Consider the following 10619-nt stretch of genomic DNA (forward strand, 5'->3'; position numbering starts at 1 on the left):
CTGACTATTGGCCAGGTGTTTTGTAGTTTCTCCATCCATTCTTTCAGGGGGGATCGTTGGTTCGTTTGGGGTTAATTCTGGCATGGGGTTGAAACTTTGACCGGTGGCTATTTGAAAAGGAGTGTAACCTGTGCTGGAGTGGACTGCATTATTCTAGGCAACTTCTGCAAAAGGGAGTAAGTCCGCCCACTCGGTCTGCTGGAAACTAAGAAAACATCTTAAAAATTGCTTAAGTATGGAGTTCATTTTTTCAGCCCCCCCCCCATTTCCTTGTGGGTGATGGCTAGATGTCAGTCCCTAAGTGGTTCCTAAGAGGGATAAAAATTCCTTCCAAAATGCAGACGTAAATTGCACCCCCCTGTCAGAGATGATGCGTTGGGGTGCCCCATGCAATCTGTAAATGTGTTGGATGAAAAGTTTTGCTAAGGCTTTTGCAGTGGGAATCTTTTTGCAAGGGATAAAATGCACCTGTTTGGAAAACAAGTCCGTGACCGTCCAGACCACAGTATTCCCATTGCTTTCTGGCAATTCCACTATAAAATCCATGGCTATTTCTCTCCAGGGGGCTGAGGGACTTTCCACTGTTTGCAATAGTCCTGGCAATTTCCCTTGCAACCTCTTTGCCGTGGCACATTTTGGACAACTGGCTATATAACTTTCAATGTCCTTTTTCATGGATGGCCACCAAAATTGCCTTTTAATTAAATGTAAAGTTTTTACAAATCCAAAATGCCCTTCTGATTTTGTGTCATGGCAAAGGTGCATGAAAGTTACTCTTTGAGTTGTTGGTATATATAACTTTTCCCCTACCCAAGGCAACCCGTCTCTCATTGTGCACACATTTTTGTTTTACTGGAACCATTCATCTGTTTCCAAACTTTTTCTGAATTCAATTCCAGTTTGGCTGTCCAGTTGTGGTTTTATTTTGGCTTGGGTTCTTGTGGTTACTGGTGCTGCCAGTTGTGACTCTGCCATTATTGGCCTAGAGTCTGTGGTTCGTGCGCTGTTATATTGGGGCATGCAAGATAGTGCATCTGCCAGGAAGTTCTTTCTTCCTGGTAAATGTTTGAGCTTAAATTGGAACTGGTGAAAATGCTGGGACCAGCGGGCTTGTTTGGGATTGAGTTTCCTGGGAGTTTTCAGGGCTTCTAAATTTTTGTGATCAGTCCAGACCTGGAAGGGGATTTTGTTGCCTTCCAGGAACTGTCGCCACGTGAGTAATGCCCAACGTATCCCATAAGCCTCCTTCTCCCATACGGGCCAGCGCTGTTCTGTTTCCGTGAGTTTCTTGGAAGTATATGCACAGGGTTGCAATACTGCATCATCATTTTCTTGTAATAGCACAGCCCCTACTGCCACATCACTTGCATCTGCTTGTATTACGAAGGGCTTGTCCATGTCTGGGTGCCTTAGTATTGGTTCGGCAGAAAAAAGTCTCTTTAGTCTCTCAAATGCTGCTTGGCACTCCATTGTCCATGTTAGTGGCTGGCTAGGTTTTACTGAGGATGCTCCCTTCATTTTTAGTAAGTTAGTGAGGGGCAAGGCTATCTGGGCAAATGAGGGGATGAATTGGCGGTAGAAGTTTGCAAAGCCCAGGAAACTTTGTAGTTGCTTTCTTGTGCGCGGTGGCGCCCAATCTAATACTGCTTTGACCTTCTCTGGGTCCATTTCAATGCCCTGTGGGGATATGCGATAGCCTAGGTAGTCTATCCTTTCCTGGTGGAATTCGCATTTTGAGAGTTTGGCATATAGGTGGGCGGCTCGCAGCTTCTTTAAAACCACTCTGACAAGGTTAACGTGTTCCTCTTTTGTGTCAGTAAAGATAAGAATGTCGTCCAAGTAAACAAGGACCCCCTTAAACAGGTGCTCCCTTAGAACGTCATTGATTAATTGCATAAAGACTGCAGGGCCCCCTTGTAATCCAAATGGCAAGACTTTGAATTGATAGCACCCCATGGGGCAGTTAAATGCAGTCTTCCATTCGTCCCGTTCCTTAATTCTCACGCGATAGTAAGCTTCCCTTAGGTCTAGTTTAGAAAAAATTTTCCCTTTCGATAGGTGTGACAGCATGTCTTTCATGAGGGGCAGGGGGTATAGGTTGCTTTCACTGATTGTATTCAGGGCCCTATAATCCACGCATAAACGTAAAGAGCCATCCTTCTTCTCTCTAAAAATGACCGGGGCAGCCACTTTAGGCTTGGCTGGCTCAATGAAACCTCTCTCCAGGTTTTTTTTTATAAATCTTTCCATTTCCTCCTTCTCCTTTTGGCTCATGGAGTATAATCTGGGCTTCGGGAGTTTTGCCCCAGGCTTGAATTCAATGGTACAGTCTGTGGGTCGGTGGGGGGGAAGCTCATTCGCCCTCTCCTCACTAAAGACTTCAGCAAGGTCTCTATATTCCTCTGGTATTTCTGTTAATCCTTTTTCCTCTCCTATGGATGCTTTTTCTTGATTCTGGTAGCCTCCCTTGGGGTTTTAAGTCCATAGGGTCCCCCTTCGGGAATTTGATTTCTGTCGTCCTCCAATTTACCCAGGGGTTCCATTTTTTCAACCATTCCATCTCTAGAATCATTGGGCATTCCATACCTGGGGTCACCACAAACGTTATGTCCTCTTCATATTTGCCCAGGGAGAGGTGTATTGGTAGAGTGGCTAGGGTAGCTGGCACCCCCCCCCTGCTATGGATCCATCTAACTGGCCAAATGAGATTGGTTGTTCCAGTCTCTTGGATGTGATACCCAGATTCCCCACTAGTGTTGGGCTAATGAGGCAGCGGGTGCAGCCAGAGTCTATTAAGGCTTTCACCTTCACAGCTTCGGGCATGGGGGGGATTAATATAGTCACTGTTTTGAAGATGGTGTGATGCATCCACTTACCAGGGGTTTGCCCTCCAAGCTGTCATCTGAGGCATCCACCGGCCCTCTGGTGTAGGCTGGAGCTCTTTCCCCTTGGTGAGCAGAGGTGGGGGGTTCTGCAATTTCCATCATTCTCATGGCCGTTTCTTTTGGCTTAGCTGAAGACTTTCCGGATTTGTTGATTGGGGATCTGTCTGGGTTGTGCTGGGGGGCCTTTGAGCGGCATTCTACAGCTCGATGCCCTTCTCTTCCGCACTTGAAACACCCCATTTGCTTCTTGGCTGTATCCGATGATTTCACCGGTTGGTGTGTCAGCTCAGGCGGGGGGCGGCTCCATTGTTTTCCTCGGCGTTGCCTCTTCAATATGTCGATCTCTGCTTCCTCTGCCAAGACGTACCATTCCTCAAGTCGATGTGGGTCCCCTCGGGGCAGGCACGCATCATATAGATCATAGTTTAGTCCGTCTTTGAAATGGCCAAGGAGGATGTCTTCTGGCCAATTCAGTTTGCTGGCAATGGCCCGGAATTCTTGTGTATACTCGGCCACTGGGCGTTTGCCTTGCCTCATCGTTGTTATTCTTTCACGGGCTTTGCGATCAGCCAGGGTGTCTTCAAATCGTCTTCTCAAAGAGGACATGAAACGGTTGAAGTTACTGAGTTCTGGGGCATTGGAGTCATGCAAGTTCACCACCCAATCTGCAGCCGGTCCATCCAGGGCGGATTGCACGATCCGGATGCGGGCTTTGTCACTGGGAATGTCCTGCCCGTATTCCTCCATGTAGCTGAGGACTTGGGTTAGGAAAAACCCCAAGCGTGTTGGCTCCCCTTTGAATTTCACCTCCAACGGTGGACGTCTTGGAATGGATCGGCGCCTCCGTTGTTGGTGGTAATGTCTTCCGTCCAGGTTGCCATCTGTGGTCCGGTAGGGGGTGGGGGCTACTGGATCAGTAGCTGTCCCCGGGGTTGCAGGTTCCACTTCCCCCTCGGTGTTTCTTCCTTTGCGGCTCCAGGAGCTGGGGCGGCCGTAGGGCTCATGATTCTCCTCTCCTAGGGAACTGAGAGTTCTCTTCATCAGGTCAATAGCTTTCTCTAGTATCCAGTCTGAGTACGGTGCCCAGCTTCCTCCCTCTTCACTTGCGTGCAGGGATTTCTCCATCTCCTGCTTCCATTCTGGTTGCTTGGTCCCCCGTCTCAGGGTCACCTTTCTTGATTCCTTTCCCCACTCACTTTTCTTTCCAACGCCCATTGACCAGCGAGGCTTGTGGTCCAGTGTCTCCACCACTTCTTCTCCTGAGGAATCTGACCTCTCGGATCCCAACATCTGGCAAGGTTCCAACTGGGTCAGCGGCTCTCTTTCCAGGGAGTTTCCCCCCTCTCTTTCTCCCTTGTCTGACATGGTAAATTTTTTGCAAAATCCCCCGGCAAGGGTCTCCCTTCCAGGTGGATTAATTTTGCAAGTCCTGTCTAATGTAAGGACCCACCCCACTTTGCATCTTAAGAAGACAGAACTCTTGGAATAATTCTTCCAACAGGAATCCTTTATTAAGAAGAAATGGTTGCAGGCGTGCTAGACAGGACTTGGGGTCCAAGCCCTCCCATTCAAGGTTTTAAGGGTTTCCCCAGTAGTCCCACCCAATCAACCCCCCTTCCAGTGATAGTTTCAGGTATCACAATTCCACCCCCTTTTTTCTTTCTTCCGTCTGGATGGAGACTTCAGATAACTACATGAAAGGCAAATACCCTTCTTTGTTATGGTAAGGTTCTTTGGTGCTAACGCTTTGAGGTTACAATAAACACACATTCAGCATTCAGCTCTTTGAAGTGTACTGAAGGAAGTGAGGGCCATAAAGCCCCTTTGTTCTCCCCCTTCTCTCCCTCTTACGGCAGAATCCAGAGAAGGCAGAATTGGGAGTTTCTATATTTGATAATTAAAGATGAAATATAATTGGATTCTGACAAGTAGGAAAGGGAGAAATGAAAGGATTGAAGTCAAAGACATTTGAGGGGTTCTGATATTCACCCGCCCCCAATAGAAAGGCATCCATCTGCAAAACAACAGGAAGGCAGAAGAGAAATAAAAATACATTAGTCAGGATTATCTGGATAGCGTTCATGGAAGTGTTTGAGCAACTTGGGAGCCCTGACGTTCTTTATAAACCCATTCATTCTGTGAAGCAGGCAGATCCTTCCAGGCCACCAACTACTGTGTGGACCTGTGATGTTTACGTAAGTCTAAAATATCTTTAATCTCAGTGTTGCTCTTCCTCTACCATATTTTAGGGGTGGAGTGGAAACGGGTTGTAGTTTAGAATTGACCTCAGGTTTCAACAAGCTAAGTAGAAAACTGGGTGGGTTTGTCTCAAACTTTTAGGAAGTTCTAGCTCCACTGTAACAGGATTAATAATGCATTTAATGGGAAACAGACCGATATATTTAGGCTCCAGCTTTTTTAATGGCTGTAGTGACTAAAAATCTAGTGGAAAAGTAAACTTTGTTTCCTAAATGGAAAGGTTTATGCTGCATTCTCTTCTTGTCAGTATGTGCCTTATAAGCTTCCCTAGTTTTAACCAAAGCTTTCCTAACTACTGGCCAGGTGTCCTGCAATTGATGAACCCACTCCTTAAGGGAAGGAATAGCAGATTTGTTGGCAGGCAATTCGGGCACAGGAAGGAAACTGGTCATTAGCTACTTGGAAAGCAGTGAACTCAGTGCTGGAGTGCACTGCCTTGTTGCAAGACACTTCAGCAAATGGCAATCGATCTGTCCAAGTCCCAGGTTTCCCAACTAAGTTGGGACTTAATAGGTACTGTGGGCCTGGGATTGTCAGGTCCATGGGTTAGGGTTACGGGGTCAGTCGGCCCACTTACAAATGGATCATCATTGTACTCGCTCTATGACACCTCCGACTTGTCCGATGGGTCGGAGCTCTTTCCCCCTCCCTCGCCTTTCGGGCTCTGGGGAGCTCCATGACCTCGGCTTCAGGGCTGTGTCTTTTGAGCTCTGGGTGGACTTGCTTGGTTTCTCCCCAGAGGGACAAGGCCCTTGCCGCACTTGAAGCGGGTGGTGGAACACTGGATTGCAGAGGTTTTGCTGGCCTCCCCTTCTCTCAGGCTGGGTTTGTCTCCCCAACTTCACGGGATTGTACAGGTTACGGGTCTGGTCAATTTCCACCTCTTCAGCTAGAAGACACCACAAGCCACACATGTGTTGTACAGTTCGTTGCTCAGCTCATCTTGGAAACAGCTTATCGGGATGTCTTCAGGCCAGTTCAGGCAGAAAGCCAAGTCTCAAAACTCCTCAGTATCCTCAGCTACCGGATGACGCCCGTTTTACACTTTTTATGCGAAGCCTAGCTTTCCATCTGCCAGGTGGTCTTCAAAATGGCATCTCAGTGCGGTCATGAAGTGGTTCAGTGTAGAGCTTTGCATTCCAGATTAAATTCATTTTAAGTGTGTTGTATAGTTAAAACCTGAGCAATAGGATGTGCAAAATGTTCTGTGAATAGAGCAGTGAGTTTCAGGGGGTCTGCTTAGGGCCAAAAATGTGCATGCTCCAGGGTGTGAGACCCGAACGAGAGAAGTGGTAGGAATAGCTTGAGAGGTTTTTTTTACTTATCAAACTGATCCACTGAACCCCCCCCCCCCATTCCAGCCCTCTTGCTTGAGGCCTTCAACAAGATACTAGACCATCGTTTGTCCAGGACAGAACAGGAACTTCTGCCCTGGGCAGGGGGCGGGAGCCTACGATGCAGCAGCAGCAAGGAAGAGGGCAGGCACACCATCCATAACTCACCCAGGGATCTCTTCCCAGATTCTGTCTTGGCTGAAAATGGGAATGGCTCAAGTTCCAGGGAATTTTCTAGCCCAGCTCCATAACCACGTTTTCTTTGCATTTGGCTCCTTGAGCCATTAATGAACAAGACAGAATTGTACTATGCTGAAACATCTTTATTTTATACAAAGAACATTAAGGAATTGGTAAGGTTACATATTTACTCATTTTCTAGCTGAGTTGCACTTCAGCCTCATCTGCCGAGGAATTGCACCAGGGCTGCCCCGATTTCCCACCAAGATGCAGCTCATTCCTTTTCGGCCTATGCCTTTGCCTCTGTTTGGGCTTTCCTTTCTGCAATCATCCGATGCTTCTGCTTCATTAAACACCTGCGAGCAGATCCATAAGCACCTAGCTCATCATCTAAGATAATAAAAATCAAAATTAAAAATTAAACAGCTTACACTTTATCTGCCAAAAAAGTTACTGCGCAGTGAGTCTGCCAAGCAAGGAACACTTTCTTGAAGGCCAGTTCAATCCCTGACTCACTGGGATTGAACACTGATTGGAAAAGTTGCTTTTTAATCCTTAAAATATAAAGCAACTTGAAAAGAAAGCAACTTCATTGCTGAAGAATTATTTTTCTTCATTAAAAGCAATCTTTTATGAAGTACATTTAATTGAACTTCAGAGCAAGTTGAACCCAAGTAAACATTAAAATTTAAAAACATTCATCCATGGGAAAATAAAGCAGTCTAAGTTCCAAGTCTTCTCCATAAAGAAGTCAGTGTAGTTTAGAACAGTAGCTTTTACCAAGTGTGAAGTAAAATAGCCCACATAAACCAAAGCTCTTTAACATTCTCACTCACTTTGACATATATAAATAGGATCCTTACACCCAAAAGTTGAGAACCACTGGCCTAGAACAGGGCTTTTCAACCTGTTCACCCATTGTACCACTTTTAGGATATGGCAATATCCGAGTACCACCAGTCGCCTAGCAAAGTGTCAAAAACTTGATGACAAAAAAAAAAGGAAAAAAGTGATAAAGTACAGGTAGTCCTCGACTTACAACAGCTTAATGACTGCTTGAAGTTACAATGGCACTGAAAAAAGTGCCCCCCAAGCAACAGCCGAGCAAGACACCTGCCTGCCCACCCAGCGGCACTCTTCCTCCTGTCCGAGGTTTTCATTGTTGTGAGCATTTCTGTTGAGCGGCAGTGGATCTGGGGGGGGGGGTTGGTTTTTATTCCGTCTGCTGGGTGATTGCAGCAGGTTTTGGTCACTTCACATGACCCTGGGACACTGACCATCATAAACATGAATCAGTTGCCAAGCATCTGAATGTAAATCACAAGACCCTGGAGATACTGCAATATTTCAGGTGATCGGTGCTTCTTCTGGGCTCAGCAGAAGTGCCAGGATCAGCGCCGAGCTCCAGCTGGAGCCCGGTGCTGATCCTGGCACTTCCACTGAGCCGACAGCCCCAAAGAAGCGCCAATCAGCTGGAAAGCGGCACTGATCCTGGTGCTTCCGCTGAGCCCTGACAGCCTTGCAGCTCCAGCCATCTCTCGCTCAGGCTTGTGCGGTGCCACCAGTTCAGCTCATTCCCTTCTCCTGCTACCACTTTTCTAGGATGGTCGTGTACCACCTGCCAGGTGCCAATGTATCACAGGTGGTACCTGTACCACTGGTTGAAAAGCCCTGGCCTAGAATATGGGATTTGGTTTTACATAGTTTAATGTAAAAAATGGTTGACTTACATCGATCCCTATAAGCTTTGGCCACATCTTTAAATAGCTGTAGGTCCGTTGCACAATTTTCAGGGGCATTCACGCCTTCCCGGACTCTGCAAGCTCCTAGTCTCTCCCGTATGATTTTCACAATTTCCTGGTCAACTTGTCTATCAAACAGATTTGGAGAATGCTGTAATAAACATATTTACTCCTCCAGTTAGCCCTGCAAGCTCAGTGTCCTTTTACTGTAACTTAAAGCAGCCTCTTTTTAGGCTTATGCCCACTGGAAAGATGGCTCATGTGAGGTTTGAACCACTAACAAATCTTTACCAGCCTTACTATTATATACACGGTATTCTACCTTCAAACAAAATGTTTGCATTAGATAAAATACTGAAGATTGGACCAACCTGGTAGAAAAGGAACCACTTCTCATTGTCCTGTACACACCTTTGTGACTGAAGAGGACCCCCTTTGGAAGATGAGCTTTCTGCTCTTCTCCTTTCTTATTTGTTCCACCACTGTAATTTATAAGCTCAGGAAAAAAACCTGATCCTAGGACATTTTGGACTTTTCTCTTGGAGTACCTGTGGCTCTACCTATATTTCCAAGCTTGCCATATTTTAACTGCTGACTGTATTGCTAGTTACTTAGCAGGCTACAAAATACTTCAAGCAATTTAAGCACATAAGGCTGTAGTTAATGATGGCCTGCATAACAGATCATTTGGCAAGAGACTGGAACTGTGAAAAGATACAGACATACAAATCTCTTTTCCACTGCATCTCAGCTTCGTAGATGCACAAGTAGTCATCCTCCAAGCATTCTGTAATGTCTGGCACACGACGGAACTCCCGATGATAGTAATAAACTTTATTGTTTGCACGCTGGCGTTCAATCCATTCTGTTGAAAGAAAAAGTAACCTTATTCAAGACAGGAGCTAGAGAGATCTTTTAATCTAAAGCTTCCTCCTTCCGTTATGTATTCAAGATGGACAGTGAATAATATTTATGTTACTTATATGTAAGGGTGTAGATCTATACCAGAGGTCTTCAAACTTGGCCTTTTTATGACTTGTGGACTTCAACTCACAGAATTCCTCAGCCAGGCATGCTGGCTGAGGAATTCTGGGAGTTGATGTCCACAAGTCATAAAAGGGCCAATTTGAACATCCTGATCTATACATATGTCATATATAGTATGTTTTACATTTGTTATGTTTGTTATGTATATGTACATTTTGAGAGGAAGCAACTAAATTTCATTTTTAATGTGTGCCATTGTGACCACAGGAAAAAAATGACAATAAAGGTTGTCTGTCTGTCTGTGTCTGCCTATCTATCTATCTATCTATCTATCTATCTATCTATCTATCTATCTATCTATCTATCTCTCTATCATCTACCTACCTACCTACCTACCTAAAGATGAAGTGATCTCTAGGCCCTTAAGACAGCTTGCCCTTTTTTGTATACAATTTGTATTAAATTGTAAAGATAAATACTAAGAAACTAATATATAGTAAGGAAGAAATAAGAAATAAAAAGAAATCAAAGAAAAAGCAAAAGGTGCAAGAAAAGAAAGTTGAAGATTGATAGAAATGAAAGAAGTGGCTTCCGATATTCTTCACCTCCTAGGAAAGCAAGAAGGCAATTCAATCCTAAATGCCCTCAGTGGGCCTTATTTCCAGGAAGCCCCCGTGGAAAGGCCGCCCTGCCGAGGCTGCTCCCCACCTCCATGCCCCGCTCTCCAGGGCAAACCAGCCAGGGGGCCAGCTGACTCCGAATTCCCCGCCCGCCCCCCCATTGGTCCAGCGGGGAAGGCGCCGCAGCTGGAGCGGAGCCGGTCAGTCCAACCTTGGCAACTGCAGGGTACATGGACGTCGGCTCCCAGAATCCTCACCGATAGCCATGCAGGCTGCGGAATTGTGGGAGCTGAAGTCCACACACCTGAAAGAAGCCCCGCCCCGCCTTCCAACCGCTATGGCGGAGGATGACGGGAGTTGTAGTCGCAAAAGCACCGCCCCACCCTCCCTGGAGCTCCTGCCCCTCCTCCTCACCTCTGTACAGGGTGACCGGTCTGTCTACCGTGTAGTAAAAGAGCTTCTCGAAGAAGAGGGTCGGGCCGGAAGACGGCACCGGGGGCTCAGGCTTCGGAACGTCGACCGGGGGCAAATTATACGCGGCCCGCTCCGAGTCCTTCGACATCGCCGCAGCCTCTGGAACGCCTGACCGGACAAAATGGCGGCGAGAGACGA

General features: G+C 46.5%; 1 protein-coding gene across 1 annotated transcript; it reads right to left on the reverse strand.

The window, feature by feature from the left end:
* Positions 1 to 6780: 6780 nt before the first annotated feature.
* On the reverse strand, positions 6781 to 10619 carry LOC120313389 (NADH dehydrogenase [ubiquinone] 1 beta subcomplex subunit 10-like). The gene is made up of 4 exons (XM_039355288.1): positions 10422 to 10619; positions 9127 to 9265; positions 8389 to 8528; positions 6781 to 7048 (listed from the first exon to the last, which is right to left on the reverse strand). Exons 1-4 carry the CDS (start codon positions 10567 to 10569, stop codon positions 6948 to 6950), a joined length of 528 nt encoding a protein of 175 aa, XP_039211222.1. The 5' UTR covers positions 10570 to 10619; the 3' UTR covers positions 6781 to 6947.

Source organism: Crotalus tigris, unplaced genomic scaffold (assembly GCF_016545835.1).
Source record: "Crotalus tigris isolate CLP2741 ecotype Arizona unplaced genomic scaffold, ASM1654583v1 scf7180000018654.113956, whole genome shotgun sequence".
Classification (NCBI taxonomy): Eukaryota; Metazoa; Chordata; class Lepidosauria; order Squamata; family Viperidae; genus Crotalus; species Crotalus tigris.